The sequence below is a fragment of the Myiozetetes cayanensis genome, unplaced genomic scaffold (assembly GCF_022539395.1).
Source record: "Myiozetetes cayanensis isolate MyiCay16 unplaced genomic scaffold, myiCay2020 scf9, whole genome shotgun sequence".
In the NCBI taxonomy this organism is placed as follows: Eukaryota; Metazoa; Chordata; class Aves; order Passeriformes; family Tyrannidae; genus Myiozetetes; species Myiozetetes cayanensis.
In genome coordinates, this window is record NW_026088185.1 from 14,421,266 (window position 1) to 14,441,232 (window position 19,967).

General features: G+C 41.5%; 1 protein-coding gene across 1 annotated transcript in view; it reads right to left on the reverse strand.

Moving 5' to 3' along the window:
• The window catches only part of UBE2E3 (ubiquitin conjugating enzyme E2 E3), a 58,086-nt gene extending 38,495 nt beyond the window's left edge, over positions 1-19,591 (reverse strand). Inside the window, exons 1-3 of the mRNA XM_050339975.1 lie at positions 19,530-19,591; positions 18,031-18,233; positions 15,838-15,888 (exon numbers count right to left, since the gene is read on the reverse strand). Coding sequence (XP_050195932.1) covers positions 15,838-15,888; positions 18,031-18,224 — 245 coding nt within the window. The 5' untranslated portion in view covers positions 18,225-18,233; positions 19,530-19,591. The remainder of the gene's footprint in view (positions 1-15,837; positions 15,889-18,030; positions 18,234-19,529) is intronic.
• Between the last annotated feature and the right edge of the window lie 376 nt (positions 19,592-19,967).

Here is a 19,967-nt window from a genome sequence, read left to right on the forward strand (position 1 = left end):
CAAACCAAGGTATCAAAGTGCAGATTTCCTCAGAACAAACTCCCCATCTACTTCAAACACCCAACACTGGCTTCATATCCAACAACCAGAGTAAACTGGCATAGCGATACTGGGCCAAATTGAAGAATCAGCATCAATACTAAAATCAGTACAACTGCAATAATTACATAATCTACTTCTACAAAATTATCTTTAATGGCTGTGATAGTAACTTCATTAAATGTCAGTAAAGGAAATGAAGAAAACCTAAAGATGAGGTCAGAACATGCACTTCTGGCTGCTTTCTCAGGAGATGCATCAAATACGTTATTCCTGTCCAAGGAACAGCGGAATCCTGAAGGTTGCTGTTATGCAGCCCCAAAAAGAAAAATGAAATCATGACACGCATTTTTCTGACCCACAAATTAGAAGAAGCATAAGGACACAATTGCAAGAATAAATTAGTTGACCCTCATCTGAAAATTTCATACTACTGCATGCATAAATGGCATATTAGTGATATATATTAAAGTATAGTCTTTATTTTTTTTTGTCCACAATACTTCAGCAGACACATGGGCATATTATTCCATAGGCTCTGCCAAATGATGTTTTGTGGCACTGAAACAGGGCCAATTCACTCTCCTTCAGAAAAGCATTTAAACACACACACACACGTTTCCTGGAAAATGAGAGAAAAGTATGCTTTTTCTGACTCAGGGCCACAAAGCAGAAAGGCAGTAATCAAAAAGGTAGAAACAAAAAAGGAATGAGGATAAATAAGTCCCAGTTAATTAACATAGCTCATACACTTTCCCCTTGCCCAAACATCCTATGAAATCTTAGTAAAACCAGAATTGTTTTCATGGATCTTGTATCAAGCCTGCTTGTGAACAGGCAGTTATGAAAAGAGTTTCATGGAATTAAATTCCAATCAAAAAGTAAATTTTCATACAGATTAGGCAAAAGTTTGATGGAAAACTGTTTTAGGAAAACAAATAAACAAACATTAGTAGCTTTGCATTATGAGAACACTTGAGGACTGTGTGAGGCAGAAAAGGAAAGACTGAGTAACACAGATGAAGAGGAATACTACAAGTAGGCAGGTTATTTACACCTACTAGGGAAACAGGGAGTGTTTCTCACTATGGCTACTTTAACTCCAATCAACCTTTGGCCACTAGTAATCAGCTGTAATTGCAAAAGAAACTTTGGAAATACAAGGAATTACTGGAAAAGTTTTTAATCTTCTGCTACATAGGGTAGCAGCTGTAAAAAGGTGTGTCCCAATATAACACAGAGCACTAATCCTCCCCACAAAGCAGAATACCCTGGAGTAGATAATAACATTCTCTGCAAAGTAAATCCTCTCTTTATTTATACTCTGGCACGGTTACCCAGTATTTACATTTATTCAATAAGCCAAAAAATTACTCAGACTTATTTTTTCTTTATATTTCACGTTTAGAAGAACAGCAAAGCTTTGAGCACCTGGACCATAATTAACTCTATAATTCATCCAGCAGCATAAAGACTAATACACAAATTAATTCCACCTGCCACAAGAATTAATAATACTGGGAACAACTTATTGCAGATTCCAGAAATGAGAACAGAAATGTTTTACACAAAACTTCCTTCTTTCAATCTTCCCTTAAGAAAAATCTTTTTCCCCAGTGGTGATCCAGATTCCAACATAAAACTTTAGCGGTTAGAAAAAGAAATCAGAGAATCCTGCCAGATTGAGAGGCACAGTACCTGTTAGCACAGTCACTTTGAGTCACGCTACAGGCAGAGCACGGTTACACCTCTGGCACACTGAGCCAACACTGCTCCTTGCCCGGAGAAAGAGGTGCCCTGGGTCAGTTCCATGCTGTTGGCTCTGGAGCACAGCCAGGCACCCCAGAAACATGCTCACTCCTAATGGAGGTTTCAGCCTCTTGAGACCACAAACTGCAGCTGCTGCGGTTTCAAACAGCACCCAAGATATTGCAGTTTATCCATCCACCCTAAGACAGAACAGCACAAAGGTGTGTTTCTCTGTCCTATTCTTCACTGTTGGACTGTCCTGCTCTGCACACAGACCAGATAAAAGCCAGGCTTGCCCCAGCTTAGTAGTTACACACTCCAGCAGTGCCAGGATGACTCATGGTGCTTTGCACTCTGCCAGGTGACTTTGAACTGAACAGAGATGTTGCATATGGAAAGCACGAGCAGACGTAACACAGCATCTCCCAGACGCTGCTCCTCAAGCAGTCACTGCTTTTGGCACCTACTGCAAAACTAACCAGAACTGACCCCTCAGCTTTGTGTGTGATCAGCGAGCAACTTCAGAAACAGACAACAGAATTACTTTCAGAAATAACATTCAGTGCACTGCATAGACTGCTCACTGCACAATTCTGTGCTGCCTTTCTTTTTTTCCTTCAGGCTTCAAAAGCCAATGGCTCTTTCAAAGTTAACAAACATGGAATGCTTCTGGGCATAAATGGATTTGGACTAAAACCTGGGGCAATACGGTTTCTCATAATTACCTCTTCTTCTTCACACACTTTCAAGAAGAAGAGAACAGAAGTGATGTTTCTGTTGGTGTAGCAGTATTTTTTCAAACAGCACTCTTATCATCTCACCTCCTGAAACCAGCTGCTATCACACTGGTGGCACGTGCCATCTTAACTGGAAAGCTGCCCAGCCTGGATGGATGATTTTAGAGAAGAGGTATCCAGCTTATCTCAGGTGTAGGAAGAGGTGTGCTCACTGTCATTCCTGTCTCCTTACTCCCATGTTTGAAAACAAAAAGAGAGTGCAAGCACAGCTGAGTCTGACAATCCAGATAAGACATTTTATTGACATTTATTCCAAGGTAAGAATCTGAATACAGGAATAAAGAAAAATTAAGCACACTAACTTGCATTTGTCAGAAAACAAAGCAGATTTATCAAAATCTCTCTTACAGTCCTGCCAGAATGAAAAGTAGGCAGCAGTCATCTACAACACAAACATCAACCACAGCCTGCAGAGAAATTCAGAGGCAATGCAAACAGCCTAAATAGCATCCAGCAGGATGAGAAGTCACATTCATTGAATGAATGACAGAATCCTGTACTTAGGCAGCCTGCAGAGGTTACAGGTACTCGCTAGTTAGAGAGGAATGACCAGCCACAGTCCTCCCACCTGCTGAAACTTGGACTGTATCAGTTGGCAGCACCATATCAGGGAGCTCAATTATGTGATGTGCCCACAGCCATGTGAACTGAGCAGCCAAGAAATCCAGAAAACTCAGTCCCAAGTTCAAAGATTTATTCTTCCAGTGTTAGGTACAGCCTAGCTATTTGCAAGGACAAATTCATTTTGGCTTACAACTTCTAGGCTAGCAAAGCTCTGTCTGTCTCAGACCACAGAACTCCCCCCAATGCTTAAATGGGACCCAGGGAATTAAAAATTTTCAAATAAAGTCTCAATTTGAGGGTTAAAATGTCACCACATAACTGTTTCATTAGTAATCAGCTAACAGAAGCAGCCAGGAAACACATTGGATCCTTCCATAACCCTTCTGCCTAACTCAAAGCTTCACATCCTTCAACTATGCTCATCAAGTGCCACTCCAGGTACAAGCACATGAAAGGTGCAAAATTAACCACATTCCATGCAAAACAAAAGGTGACACCATGCAGAATTTAAATAAATAAATAAATAAAATTTTACATCTGCTTCTCCAGCATTTAAACTATGCTGGAATGCAGTGACAGACCTGCAGACACTGGGACATGGCTGGTGCAGGGCACAGCACCAACATGCTCCACAGGGCCTCTCTGCACCCACTGCTTGGAACAAAGTCCAGAAAACCTCCACAACCCAAACAAGACACAGGTTGTTGCAATCATTTCCCCTTAGGAAAGGGATAGAGAGAAACTTTGAGGAGAATGCGAAAACACACAATAACTGTATTAACAAGCCAATAGTAAAGAACTTTCTCACTGTTTGCTTCTGAAAGGATAGAAGATTAAAGGTGAGGAAGGTCAGCTAAAGCAGAAGAAACCTTTTCGATCTCTCCAACCAATGGAATTACCTAATGGAAAGTGCCTAAAATGGCAACCCTTTTAATTGTTAAAAAAGAAAAAAGCCACAAACTTTGGGATTTTCCTCCTCAGTATTCTAATACATTTTTAAAAATATACTATTGAAAACACCTGTAATGTATTTCGTAACTACAACTTCAGTTTCATAAACTCATAGTTCACAGAAAGAGCTCAAAATACTTCACAGGTAATACATTTGTAACTTGGCATCAACTTGCAGAAACAGTTCCTCCATATCACTTCCATTAGAACATTACAGAGAACAGTAAGGATCACCATTGCACAATGCCAGGTCAAATATGGTTTATTAGACCTTCAACCAATAATTATTTCTAGCTTCATTTAGACATTCTATGTAAAATATAGAAAAATCACACAAAAGACAAACAAGTGCAGTTCACAGGAAGTAACAGTTCCCAGTTCCTTCTCCCCAGATCAGAGCTATTGAAGTCTAATTCTGTACAGAAAGAAAACAAAGTGATAACAGAATAGATAACAGTGTATCTGAGCACTACAGTTCACATCTCTCTCTACTTCTTCCATCCGTGACCCCACCTTCACTAATTTCTAGTAAGGCACACTGGGCATTGTATGGGAACTTCGCCCAGAATGTCCTTTATATCTATAAGAACCACACAGTGCTCAGCCTACAATAGCTGGTTTAGCATCAATAACTGCTACTGTCTGTTTGCTTTTGAACTGATAAGAAATTATTTTCCTTCTTCTATTCCTAAAACAAAAAAATCCAAGTAGGCTTAATGAAACACAAAGACTTTAAATAATGCTAGTGTGCTGTATTACCATCAAAAATAAATAAGCCACCCAAAACACTTCAGAATAAAATGTTTTCACTGTATTTGTTTTCAGAGAAACATACAAGTAACTGATTTCTCCACATATCGATCTATTTAAGGTTTGGTGCTCTATTATCAAACAAATCACTGTCCCTTTCACTTCCGTTACCTGGGGTTTGTGGGTTTTTTAAACTAAGTTGTGGTGTGTTTGTTCTGGTATAAGTAAGGACACGACCTGGAATTCTGACCTTCAGTAACTTTAAAAAAAAAAAAAAAAAAAAAAGGAAGAAGAAGAAAACCAAACTGAGAACACAAGACAGCCAGGTTGCTACTGCAACTCTTCACACTACCCTATCAATCTAAGTATAAAACTTGTATGGGTATCATACAAAATATACTCTCCAGACAAGCAAACACTTTTGCAGCCATAGGCTGTGCTTCAAAAGGTTTATCACGAGAAGATCACCCTCTCAGATCTGAGTAATGTTTAATCACACTTCTAGAATTGTACTTGGTATAGTATTTCTACCTTTTGCAGAATTTTGTTACATCACTCAAACTATGCTTAATATGCAGTAGATTGTGTTGCATAACTTAGAAAATTTAGATTTGCTTCCAAGGGAATACAGTCCTTCTTACAGTGTTCAGTGCAAGTTGACTTAGTCTCTGAAGGCCTCCATTTCCTTTAGCTTTATAAAAATTAAACCAAAATGCATTTCTACCCCCCCAATCAAGTTTCTTAAGCCAAAAACTTCAAACAGAAAATCTGGCATTTGCATAAGGGTTCTGGTTTACTGGGCTCTCAAGGAGTCTGTAGAGGGTGATGTTGCTAAATCTGTAACGTCCCACTAACAGCTTCTGCCATTGATATTATTGAAGCAGCTACAGATAAGCCTTGGATATCTATGAAGAAGTCAGGATGAGCACCCATGCACAACAACAACAGAGAGCTGTGTGTCAACTAATCATCCCTGCACCACTTCACTTATCCCTCAGATCCTCCAGCCTGGATGAAGACTCTGATGTTAAGATACCAGGAGGAAGGACGAACACTAGCTAAAGTATGAGCAAACCCCAGGCACTGACTGCACAGTAGACAAGTCCTTTGTTTGTCAGGAAAGGTGTATCAAGGACGAATCTGCCCTTTGTCTGCTACAACAGCTGCGGCTTCACAGCAAGCATCTCCATCAGCTGAACGTATCTCCTATCTCACAGCTACTGATCTATTCTTATGCTTTTCCCACCCCCCAAAACTCACTCTGCTCAAAGCATTTCCAGTGTAAATGCTTTACTGAAATCAAAAACAAAAACAGCTTGTTGCTGCTAACCTTCCCTTACAGAAAGGAAAACAGCCATGTTTCTCTTTGCCGTTTGTTTTTCATTTGTCCAGTGGAATCAGACCTGCTGATGCTGCTTCACAGATTTACCCTGTCTTCAACATTTTGTCTAGGCTTCAGAGTGAAGTGATAACCTGAGTTCAAACCAAAACCACCTCACTCAAGCTCAATGAACTGACCTGGCACGACTTGAGAACCTCTGGCTTTCGGCACCCTGTACTGCTAATCCAGTCCCAGGGTGGCTGCAGTGCTGAGCTACCTTTGTTCCAGCTGTGTTAATCGAGCTTCCCAAAGGCAGGCTGGCCTTGCACTGAATGTGCACTTGATTTGATTACCGATTTCCAGCCCTGCCACTGAAGGGTTTCTGGCAAGGGAGGAACTCACCTCCAAGACAATTGTGTCGTGAATCCCTGAGGCTGGCCTTTAGCTTTGCCGTCTGTTCTTTGACTTTGTTGGCCACCTTCCCAGCGCCTGCACCCTTCTGCATGCCTCAAAGAGGAACTACTGAAGTTTATAGCAGCATTAACTCATCAGCTGGAAACCTGCCAGGCTGCTTACATTTTCACTACAATCGTCTGAGCCCTGATTCCAGAGGGTGCTTCGAGACAGGATCCACGGTCAGAGGCAGTAAGCCATATGACAGTTTTCCTGATGTGCTTGGATCCATTTGGGGTGCTGTGCACAGACATATTAGGGCTTATATATGTACTGCAAACTGCCTCTAGGGAGGGCAAAAAAATGTCCCTTGCTTTTGTTTAGCTCAGTGCTTGAGGTACTTATGTGTCTGTGGAACAAAAGCAGACAATCCAAGCACAGAGCACATGAAGCACAAAAAATCAAGACCTACTGCACAACCAGTGCAATTTATTTCTCAAAAGATGATACACCTCTGGAGAACCAATGACATGTGCCTAGTTGATTTCTAGTTAGCAGAATGTGACAACTTTGTACAATGAAAGTAGGACTGGACCCAAAATTAAAACAAAGTCAAGACTGGGGGAAAGAGGGAGAGAATAATAACTCAGCGGAAAAATCGCAAGATGTTTCCTTTTTTTAACTGAAAACATAACAAAATCTGTGTGCTTCCAGTGACTTTTTAAATAATTGTTGTTGCTGCTCGGAATCAAAGAAACTATATATTTTCCAGGACTATTATACTACAAAACCCTGACTAAACTACATTTTTTTAAATGAGGGGAAAATCACTTCCCAGTGAGCTTTCCTTTAACATTATCATTTAAATCTTGTATCAGCGATACTTTGATCAAACAGGTTTTAAGAGGTCACTAAGTCCATTTTCTGCTTAAAGGTAGAATCAACTGTATGTAAACTGCTCCTGTCAGTCATCTGTCTAAACTTTGTTCTTAAAACCTCTGCTGATGCAGATGCAGCCCCACCTTTTGCACGCTATCTTTATAGCCAGGTACTTGTCACATCTAAATTAGGCCTCTGTTATGGCAATGTAACTTGCTCTCTGTAATCCACCAACTTCAACTAGCAACAGAGTTCCATTATTTCCTTGGCAGCAACTTTCCTCTATATCCAAAGATCTTTTTCTTTCTTTCTTCCTTTCTTCAAAGTGCATTATCCTAGAGTGGCTACACCTTTTTTTGAAGAGCTGCTCCTCGTCTAGCCTTTCTTTTCCCATGGATTTGTGCAGCTGATTATGCCTAAAAAAGTGCTGTGCCTTCCAGTTCTCATTATTAAATTACCAAGTATTTTTGAGGTCACTTCCTATATTTGCCCACATCACTTTGCATTCTAGTCCTGTCCTCCCATGTGCCTACAACTCCTTCCTCCCCTCTGTCAACTGCTAATGCAGTATTTATATGCTCTAGTCCCGTATTCTTGTCAATAATGAAGACACCAATTGCTAAGGACTGCAGGATCGTCCTCTACAGACCCTCTCTACAGATTCTTTCAGCCTGAAAGAGACTCACTGGTAACTACAGGTCATCGTGATGCTTCATCAATGAAATCTCTACCCTGATTTGTTTCTGAAAATTATGCTTTCAGTGGTAGTTTCAACACTGTCAACTAAATCTGTATCTGAGTTTCTAAAAGATCTGGCCAGTCTGTTTTTGCAGTAAGCACTATAAAACTAACAACTGCTTCAGCCACAGTTCTGAACTAGCTAACAGCATAGTGCGCTCTCTGCACAGGGAAAATTAACCCAAATTAATGCAAGCAGGCTAGGACTCGTTTATCACTAGCAATTACCAGCTCAAAGTAAGGCATCATTTTAAAGTAACAGCATCATTCTTGGCTACCTTAATGGTATAGGTGCTTCTGTCTGAGATGGCAGCTGGATATCCTTGCTCCTGCCTACTTAGTCCTGAACTCAGAAAACATGCTCAAGGTATTTTTCATGATGTCTGTATTACCTGTCTCGAAATGTTCCACATCTAAGCAAACCCAAGTTACACCAGCTCCAGCAAATATCCAGACATCAATTTTACAGGAAATAGTCAGGCAATTTTAAATTAAAGTTTTAATGTAGTTTAGCTGACTCTCCTGTATTTGCACTTTGTTGATTTGAATTAAGAGTAGGTGTCCCAAGCCTGTAATTGTAAAGAAACTGATACACAGAGACAAGTCAGTCTGCGAGGGAAGAATTCAGTGCTAGGACCTTTCCACACATACTGCTTATCACAGACTAACTAACTAAATATATATATATATATATATATATATATACACACACACAGCATATTTCAATTTTATCACAGAGCCTGAAGAACCTTTGCACAGTTATATAAAGGGATATTCAAAAAGCAGATTTGTCTTTAAATCTAAGGACACATTACTTGGCATTTTTTTACAAATTTTTGCACACCAATGCTTAAAGAATGGTTTAAAAACTGATCTGTCAGGCTTTTCTATTGTTTCCAGATAAAACTGAGACATAATGAGCATCATTTCTTTAACACAGTAGCTGAATGAAAACTGTTTGAACTACTTCCACAACTCTAGAGTAAATAGACAACCACAGATTTTTTTTTTTCATTTTGACAGAAGTGCTAATGAAAACTAGTGAAATATCTGTATGACCTTTTGACTAACACACAGACACTCAGGAGCATGTAGGACTGCGCTGTGGACACCGCTCACACAAGTGTCAAACCTGCAAATCTGCAGGCATGAAAACTTGCTCCCATGAGTAGATATGTTGATCTGTGTTGCATAACCCTGTCTTAATTATGCCACTAAGAATACTTGCATGAGAAATTCACTCTGTGGGGGCTGGTAAAAAACCCTTGGTTTATAGCTTGCAAGAGGTCGATACTAGCACAGAGGAAAAAAACCCCAAACCTGAGACATTTTGAGTTAGTTGATCTGTCATAGCTCCTCAATTGAAAAGAAATTATTTTAAATATTCTCATCATTTAAAACGTTCTGGAGTTACACAATGTTCCACTATTGCATTTTTTTAATAAAAGCATGTTAAATAACAGCACACACTAGCTCTACCTAACACTTAAACATTTTACTGAAACGCCTTTCTAAATTTGCATCATCCCTGCTCCTGAAGTGGTTTCACTGACTATGGGCAAATACGGCAAAAGCCACTCTGCACACATAAAGAAGGTTGTTACTACAACCGGACAGAAATACAAAAATACCAGACTTCTGATTGCTGTGCTAAATTATACCCTTTTTTCCCACTCTGACCTGAACTACAGCCTTCTGCTAAGAAAGAGAGAGGGAAGAGTGAGAATGGAAGAAAATTCTTAGGAGAATAATTCTAGACAAATCAGGGTTATCACCTGATAAATATAACTTTAAATCAGTGTGAGCCATTGACTTACATTCAGCAAGTAACAATGAAAGAATTGCTTTAGAAGGAACCACAGGACTATGTTCAGAGATGGGCAATACTAAAAAATAGAATTTCAATATTCATTTGAGAGTTACTTCAAACATGTTCTTATGGGAGCTGTGAAAACTCTTCATTGTATTTTTAACTGCAAACTTCTGTATAGGCAAGGAAGTGTTAGAAAAAATCGTGTGGGTTTGTGTTCTCAGAACCATTCTGCAAACTTCAGCTTTCTTTTCTTGCAGCATGCATTTATTGCACTCAGTGGTGAGAAAGTGCACAGCATAGAGAGACAACAAAAAGCATCATGTGACAGAAAATACATTATCACATAGAGTTTGGATGATGTTTTTTAAATTTTGCTCATTCAGCTTCAGCACAGGTATTTTTGCAAATACTACTAACATAACTCTCTCTTATATAACTTAATAAACTTTTTCTATAGGGAACCATTAAGTGTTCACAGTTGGGGTTTTCACTGCAGAAGTGAAACCAAGAAAAACTGATTATTTTTTTCTCTGTGAGATTCAGTATTTAACAATATGAAGACATTTGCCCAACAAGAAATTAACAGAATAAACACAAAACTGGGGGACTGTCATTCATCTGAAAAGTCAACAGCTTGAGAGGAAAAAAAAATAGTACATGTGAAGATTTGGGCACACACTTGTGCTACTGTGTAGGGGCCTGCTACTTGACTGCATGTAGAATATTTCTCCTGATTTCACAAAAGCAACAGAATGCCTGGCTCTGAAAGGGGAGATGGAAACTTACTACATTTGAGAGACAAAGGAATAAATTGACTTATTCATATCCTGGTGTGTGTGGCAAAATGCTTTGTGTGAACAATGCCTACTCTGAGGGGATGGAGGAAAAATCCAGCAGAGTTCATTTGAATCACCTATTTAAACCATTTAAGCAAACTTGGACAATTTTTTTTTTTCCTATTTCCCCTCCCCGGGGAGCCTTACAGAGTAATCACAGGAATCTGCTTCACTTTCTGACTGGACTAGTCACCTCCATGGCAAAACTGGAGCAAACCACAGCTGTGCAGTAACATCTTCAACAGGCACAACTGTTTGCAGAGTAAACATTTGCCTATAACCTTACTGTAGACAGAATATGTTAACAAAAGGAAGGCTTCTACCAGCTTAGCTGAGGCACCTTCCTCGCAAACACAAGGCTGCATTCGCTCAAATCCAGCGCTACCTCTGCACGTGGAAGAGCTGCACCACCAGCACGACAGTTCACTGATCCTCCTGTTTCAGACAGCTCAACTGAAAGAGCTTAAATTGCTGGTCTGAAGAATACCTTCACAGTATTGCTTTAAATACACACTGCAGTGCTTCCACACTGATGGAACAACAACCACAGTGAGACAGTTACAAACATCTGGATTCAAGGATCCATAACTAAACCAGTAATAGCATTCGTCTGCCAGGGTTTTGCAGGCATTCTTCTTTGTGTCAAACTCCAGACTATGGGGTTGGCAACACTCTGCAGTGTAGAATTAGCCCAAGATGTGGCAGTAATGAAAGGGACAAATGCAGTCCTTAGGAAGCAGGAGAATCCTGTATTAAAACAAAACCCCTACATGTCTTGCTGCCAACTGTGCTTAGTCCACATACTTTGGAGTGTTATTTTAAAATACGTCATTTTAAAATGAACTACTCATAAATCATCAACCTACTTGCAAGCCTAGGAGAGCCTACAAACAGCAAAATCCTCAACTGGTACCTTTGGTAGTATTGCTCAAGAAATCACATTAGCATATATTGGCATACAAGATTAAAGCCAACTGACAGGATATAAAATACTTAAATTCTTCCACTTGCCTGGGAAAGATGCAGCATTTCAACTCAACTCTTTTTAAACCACATGAATTAAGCCCTGAGTGGATACACTGCATTTGGTGTTTGCATTAATTTCTGACAAAGTTTACACTAAAGTGGATTTGTTGTAAAATGGGTTGTAAACTATAAACTAAGCTGACATGAATGTTACTAAATTCAACTTCAAAAACTTTTCCACAAAGATGAACAATGAATAATTTTGGAATGGAAATGAGGAAGAGTGAGCAAAGAAGACTGGGAGTACACATTTTTTGCTATTGTGGATCAGCAGGGCAGCCAGGAACAGCTAAAAGAAGCTGCAATCAATCACAGTACTCCTGGGAATGGTCCCACTTGTGCAAGCCCTAAAATCCAGGAAGTACAATGGGTGTTGGAGCCAGCAGTGTCCTGCTCAACCTGAGCTGCAGCCTCCAAGTTGGGCAGGTGAGGACAGCAGTCTCAGAGATAACCTTAACTACAGAGCAGTGACCTCTGATCTAAACAGTTTTATGCTATGAGCTGAAAATAGTTATTCCAGATATGTCAAACCTATTTAAGAGCATCTCCACAGCCCAGATTTACCATGCACTGCGCGCAAGATCTTTGCAGCATTTTCCTGAGAATGTGTAGCGGTGGGGTTTGGCACACTTCCACACCTTGAAGTATGTGTAAGTGCTTGGCCATGGTTTGAAACTGAGCTGCCTAGGAGCAATAGGGCCAAGATCTTTTTAGCTTTGCTTTATGCTATTAAAAGCACAAAAGAAATTAAATACAGCACACTGCACCAAGTAGCACAGCTTTGAGTTAAGCCAGTAAAAGCAAGAAAAAATGGAATCAGATACCTGCGCCCTAAGTTTAACTATGTGTCCTAGTGCTATGGTGTATGTTGGACAGTAACTGCCTTGTTTCAGGCTCTTCTTTTGGACAGAAGAAAACATGAGCAGAAAGCAGCATTTAATTTTCCTCCAACATTGTTAGTGGCCTAAGACCAAATTTTACTGTTTTGGATGTGTTATCTTTCTTGAAAATCACCCTGAAATCATAAGAATTTAGTATTACTGCATCTAAAAGAGTAAAGCTATCAGCATAAAGATATTAAGTTTTATACTTGGTACCTCCGAGATGCAGTTCATATTCACTGCTCACAAACACGACAGCACGATGCATGACAACGTGATTTTTTCAACAGTTCATTGTCCAATTAACAGAATCAGAAATCAATCTTTCCTGTTGAGATAGGCAAGCAAAAAACTACTATTTAGTCACTTTTACTGTGCCTGTTATTCTGCTCTCCCAGTGCCTAAACCAGAAGTTAATGTGGAGCCCAGACCTGCTCAGCACACCCAGGAACAGGGCTTTCTGGGGGCCCTGGTATTTTTATAAAACATGTGTTACAGCAATAGCTGTGACTGTGGGAGACTTAACTGCTGGGGAAACCTACACCTCTTCTGCATGAGAATCACAGTGCAACGAGTCAGCGTCATTTTTAAGTAGCTAAATCACCCTCACGTCACTCAGATGGGGTGACTCCACGGGCAGTTGCATTGGCAGGTAAGAAATGGCAACAGACATCATGTTTAACATGATATGTGAGAGCTCAACATAATCGTCAGTATTTGCACTGTATCTTGTTAAAGTAACATTTACTGTTTTATATGTATTAAAACACATTATTTTATTTTTAAAATTGCTAATTTTTTTATTACTTATGTAACCGAGTAACCAGAAGGACTATCAATATCCAACAACATCAGTTGGCAGTTGTATTCTTGTGAAGCTTGAAACATGGGGACTGCAAATGATAAGGGTGTGCTCTGTAACTACAGGACAAACAACTGAGCATGAAAAACAGTCTTTGGGAGAGCTAAAGACACGAGGTTTTTATTTTTACAGCACACGCGAATATGCCCAAATTATACAGGCTTTTAAATGTTTGTGTTTGGTTTTTTTTACAAATTCTTTTTCTTTTACAAGAAATGTAGTAAGTAGCATTCTGCTGCTTTTTGCATGAGGAGCACTGAAGAGGTGTCATATACCTGCTGTGTCAGTCTGTAGCCTAAGCTGCGCTACTACACCCTATAAGAAACTATGTTACAAGTGTCAACTGCTCTGCACAAAACACAGCTGCATTTACCTCTTAATACCAGAAAGGCTCCTTCTAACAAGTCCATTTCAATGTAACTCTAATCCTCTGGGCATTGAAATTCTGTTCAAATTGTGGAAAAACCCATGTTCTGTTACAGAAGCCTATTTCTCATATAATATTTTTAATTTTGCAAAAGGTAAAAATGCACCCATCATAAAGTTGCTATTGAGTAGATCTGCTAAATTTCTCTTTAAAAATATCTACGGGAACAGAAGTATTGACTTCCTCACTGGTAAAAAAATAATATTTTCCCCTACGCTCCGTAGGAGAGAAACTTAAATAATTTTAGACACATTGGGGGGTTTTCATCGTTCTCAACAGCATTCCTGGGCATCTGGCTGTACCAGCTCACAAGCAAAATGCTCTGCAATATTCTTGTGCTAATACGAGAGGAACACGCTTTTCCAAGGAGCTAAGTATCAGATGGTATTGGAGAATGCGAAGGTGGAAGCTTCTCTTTCTAAAAGCTATAACTTGCTGTACCAGAAACTGCTACAATTATCTTTTTGGCAACTCTAAGGCAAAGTGTCAGTGTTCTATTTCATTTAAATACTTCCTCTCCTACCGTACGGATCCAAGTACAGAAAGCATGACCAACACAGAACTAGATCCCAGTAATTTGTTAAAAGTTATCTAAAGCAGTTATTTAAACCAAACAAAACAAACTTCCCAAAAAAACCCTGCAAAAACAAACAAGCAAAAAAAACCAAACCCAAAGGCAACAGATACTTGCTCTCTCCCTTTACTGAAGAAGGAGAGCCAACGACCCTGCATGCAAATACATCAGACTGCCATAGGCACTCTACAGCACGGTCCTCAGCATAAGACACCTTTACCACAAACTCAGTAAAACACACTGCTCTGGTTAGTCCCTGAGCTCATGGCTTGGTCAGACAGAACAGCAGCTCACATTTTATCAGACTTGCAAAATGTGCACCAAACCTTTCCAACTCCAAAAGCCAAATATTTCCAACATAAAATCAGAAAGCATTTCCAGTATTTTTAAAAAGCATATACAAGGCTCACTGTTACACATTAGCTATTAAGATACCTTGCAGTCAAAAATCTTACTGAGATGCATCAAATGAAAGTAACATTATTTAAATGTAGCTTTACTGCAAATCTGAACACCGGATGCTCACAGCCAATGAGAATTTTTATGCCTTTAAACAAAAGTAAAACATACAAAGATTTAAAGAAATTAGCTAACTATGCTACTATTTAACTTTCCTACAGATCAAGTGCTCTGGTTCCCAACCGTCACTTTATCTAAGACTAAATCACTCAGTCTTCCATGCTTACAATTTCATTTTCTAAAACCCAATACAACTGTCTCCCAAGTTGGGAACTTCCTTAAAAATATTCTCTATCAAGAGACTACAACTTTGACCAACAGACACATAAATTTAGAGGCAATACTTAAAAGGCAATCTAACTGTTACACAACATACTAAGAGAAAGCATATAAAAAATCACATATGGTTCTGTATTTCAGAATGAAACGGTAACTCTATAAACTTGGCACTCAAAAAGCCAGTTCAAACTACACAGAGACACTAAGTTGAAAGCTTCAGCATATTTTGAAGTTCATATAATTGTTTCACGAAGGCAGTGACCAGCTAAGAACAACAAACTGAATACACTTTACTGTGTACATCAATCGCTAATGACTACACCTCCAACATGCAGACAAAATAGCAAACTTCAGTTTCAAACGTTTCCTATGCTTTTTCAATCTGCTGTACTCAATTTTTGTCTAACAGTCACCAGTCATAAACATTAAGTTTCCCATTTTTTAACCTGAGCACATTAATCTCCTACCACCGTTCACAATTTAAGAAGCCATTACATACCTGCAGTTAGGAGGAGGATCAAGGGTTATTTCAGCTAGCTCCTTCTGGATTCTGTTGGTGAAATGAGAACAGACACAAAGCATTTGAGATAGTCTATAGAATAAATCAGGGAATTACACTGCCCTCTACCACCATGCAGTTAAATGCAAGATTGGCTTTGCCTTCAGTAATGCTAACATGGCTGCTTCCTCTTTGTTCTCAGAGGCATAACCCAAATCCCACAGCTGAGAAACTTTGCAGCTTTTTTCCTGCTCCACGCTGTATGTAAACAGAACACTTACAACTGATTTGGGTAGAAATGTCCCACAAGTATTCAGAAAAGTAACTCTATTTCACATCCGAGCACTTTTTACCAGAGAGATTTTCTTTTCAAGCTAATATGCAAATGAGGCGGGGGGGGAGCCTGCACGGGCAGATTTGACAATGACTTTAAACCAGCGCTACAGACCTGTGACTGAGGCTCGAGTGAACCGCACTGGCAGCAGACACACTCTCTGCACGATATTTTACCTACTACTTTGCAGTGTGTTTAAAAAGTAGATTTGCAGATCTGCCAGGCTGTCTCTGTTACTGGAATAATCTCTCTGGATCAACTTTGTTTGTCTCCACACCTTCTGCTGCCTTTCCTCCCCCAACCTTATACAGTAGCTGTATTTACATGATAAAAAGTGATATAATAACTTGAAATAATCTGTGCTTAGCTTTACTCTATTACAACCATTCCCAAGGAGTTAAGATCTAGAAAATGAACATCGAAAACCTCTTGTCAATTTAACATTTTAGTCAGGTACATAAGGGGTGCAATTTCAAAAGACACATGTTAAACTCCTCTTAAAAATACCAAGTAAGACTTATCTTCACAAAAGGACCCATATGAACAATGTTGTGAGTTTCATGCAAATAACAGGTGTCAAAATATGAGCTAACAGAAACTGCTCCGGATGTCCTTGCACTAGTACCAATAAGTTCAATAACCCTATTGAACTACCTGAGATGTATGGAATTAGACTTGCAACAATTAAGAGAAATAAAGACAAGACAGGAAGACTCGTTGTCAGAAGTCTGCATCTCAGGCTTTTCAAATAAAGATAAGTAACAACAAATTACAAAGCCTACATAGTAGTCTCAGAACTTTTCTTTCTTTAACCAGTCCTATTTCAAAGGGTTTCTTCAACAAGCTCAAAAGTCATTAAAGCCACTCAGTCATTCCCTGCAACAATTTTGACATAATTCAAAAAGTATTTACTAAATTTAAGTCAAACACAAAATTGCAAAAGTGTTCCTAAAAGTCTGAACTATAGCATTCATGCTGAATAAGCAAAATTTGAAGGTACTACAGCTATTTTACAACTTTTCTTGCTACAGGATACTTATAAATGTTTGTAAAGAAGAGCAGCTCCAGGGAAAGCACTGAAAAGTTGTTTCATCTCCAAAGATCACTGGAATCAAGGGATTTAAAGTTTGCATATTTCACACGGTTGATCTTATGGAAAAATTACCAGAGTACACATTGTGAGAGCCAGACTGCCAGTAACCTTACACGCCAATAAAAGTGCAACTAATGGAACCAAACAAGGTCTCTGAAGATTCTCATATTTAAAGGTAGAGGCTACCTGTACAACCTCATTGTTTAAATCCACAGATCCTAAGGGAGAAAACTCAGCTAAGTTTCTCCTGAAAGAACTGCAGAATGAACCCATTACTTCAAGGTGTGTAAGACTCTCCAGTAGATCAACACGAAAAGCGAGTCATGAGGCCCACAGCAGCCACTGGGGTTTTGCGACTTCTTTAATTAGAGAGCAATCCCTGTCATCAGTCTACAGACCATAATAAAATACACTAAGAGGACTCCTCCCTATACAAATCAGGCATGGAAACCTAACTCAGAGAAAGACAGCCAAAGCTGATGCTCTGTCTCGCATTTCTGCAAATACAAAACGTATTTAAGTGTCCCCCCTCCCAGTAAGCCTATAAGCTACCAAGTTCTGTAACAACTCTTCAAAAGACATATGACAAGTCTGTGTAATTGTTACCCCAACAAAGCTTGGACTAATGAAGACACTGCTCGGCAGGCTTCACTCTCTTTCACGTAACTTTACAAGAAGAACCCCTCTGCCCTGAAAAGTGCAATGTGAGTACTGTGACTCCAAACACTGTGCAGAAATACTACAGAATGTTTCACTCTCCCTTTACCTTTTTGCACTAGTAGATAGCTTAGCAGTAGTTTTGCTGGATAGTTTAGTGTTCTTCTTCTGCTGAGTGGCAGAGGGTTTTCGTTCTTCTTGCTCTTCAGGTTCAGGTGCAGGTGGATCCCTCTGATCAGCATCTGAACTACCACTGCTGGTACTTGGACTTTCATCGTCTGACCTTTGCCTATCACTGGACATCGTGGGGAACTTTTTTGGGGAAGGAAAAGAAAAGAGGCATAGTTAATACAATAGGCAGGACTCTCTCCTGTCACTCCCCAAGTTCCACTGACCACTGCCTATCACCACACATCATAGGGAACTTTTTGGGGGAAGAAAAGAGGCAGAGTTCATACAACAGTCAGGACTCTCTTCGGCCATTCCCTAAATTCCAGAGAACAATTTGAATAGGTGTCAAATCAGTTTCAGAGGAAAATTAACCAAAATATACATTTTTATCTCATCCCCAACTGCTGCAGTTTGACAGCTACAAAGCAATATTTACACTTCGGAAAATACAGATATTTCCAATTTTTAAACCCACTCGCATTTTTTTCATACTTTAAACAATATGCCAATTGTCGACTTTGTTCTAAGGCATGAGACAGATTTAGCAGGGTACTTAGGCAATGAACATTAATAACTTATGACACATTGTAAATAACAGACCTCACTGAAAATGTTTTTTAAAAAGTCACTAATACCCTGTAAATATTTACACTGGAGCAGAGCATTTTATTGGGTCCAAACGCCAGATCCCCCCTCTCCCCCTCTCTCCGAGAAAATACATTGCCAGTAACACTTCGGTTGATTTCAGATGGAAACGTACACTTGCTCTGTGCATTTAAAGGGCTGGCGCGGGGGGGCTGGGGAGGTGGAACGGGGTTTGTTTTTTTGTTGTTGGTAGTGTTTTTTTAGGAAGGGGACAAACCCCGCGATGCATTTAAAGCCACTGGGGCAGCAGCAGCCCCGGTTATTTACATGGCCAGCAGCGAGAACTGCATTTGGCCACCACAGAGCCGCCGGAGGGGGAAGAAGCATAATTCAAACTGCACCTTCTGCACAGCTCTCCCCGCCGCCGCTCCCCGCGCAGCTCCGCCAGGCAGACCGACATTTTTCCGCCGATCGGGAAAGGCGGGGGTTGTGTGTGTGGGGGGAGGAGGGGGCTGCCCCGGCGGCCGGGGGGGCCGAGGAGGAGCGGCGGGAGCTGCGGCAGGGCTGGATCCAGGCGGCCGCCCGGCCGCGCTTTGTGGGGAGCGCCAGCCCGGCTGGGCTCGGCTCGGCTCGGCGGGCGGCGGCGGCGGCTCGCCCGGCCCCGCTCCGCACCGTGCGTGTGCACCAAGTGAGGCGTGAACTCGGGCCGGCCCCGCGCCCCCGGCCGCCGCCAGGCAGCGAGCGCCGAAAACAAGAACAAAGCTCCTCTACCAGCCCCCCGCCTCCTCCCCGCCTCCCCCACCGCGCTCGCCCAGCCGCCGCGGCGGGCCGCCTCGCCCGCCGCTCCTTTACCTTCGCCGGCGTCCTGTCCCGCTGCTGGGTCCGGAGGGGCGGGATGGCGGGGGCCGGGCCTGGGCCCTGCGGCGCCCGGAGGAGGACGGAGGCGGCCGGGGGGCTCTACGGCGGCGGCGGCGGCTCTGTGGCCGGGCAGTGTGGAACATTGAGAGCCGGAGCAGGGGGGGACGGGGGGAGGCGCGGTGCGGCCCCGCGGCCGGAGGGTGGCGCTGGCGGGCCCCGCTCTGCGGCGCGGGCTCCCGCGGCGGGCCGGGGGCCGGGCGGGGGCGGCAGGAGCGCGCGGCGGAGCAGGGGCGGGGAGGGCTCCGGCCGCCCCGGGATCCCCCGCCCCCGCCCGGCCCCCGCCCGCCCGCGGCCGCCGGCGGAGCTCCCGGCCGGGCCGGGGGAGAGGAGAGCAGAGGAGAGGGGGCGCTCGCTCCCGCCCGGCGGCCCACG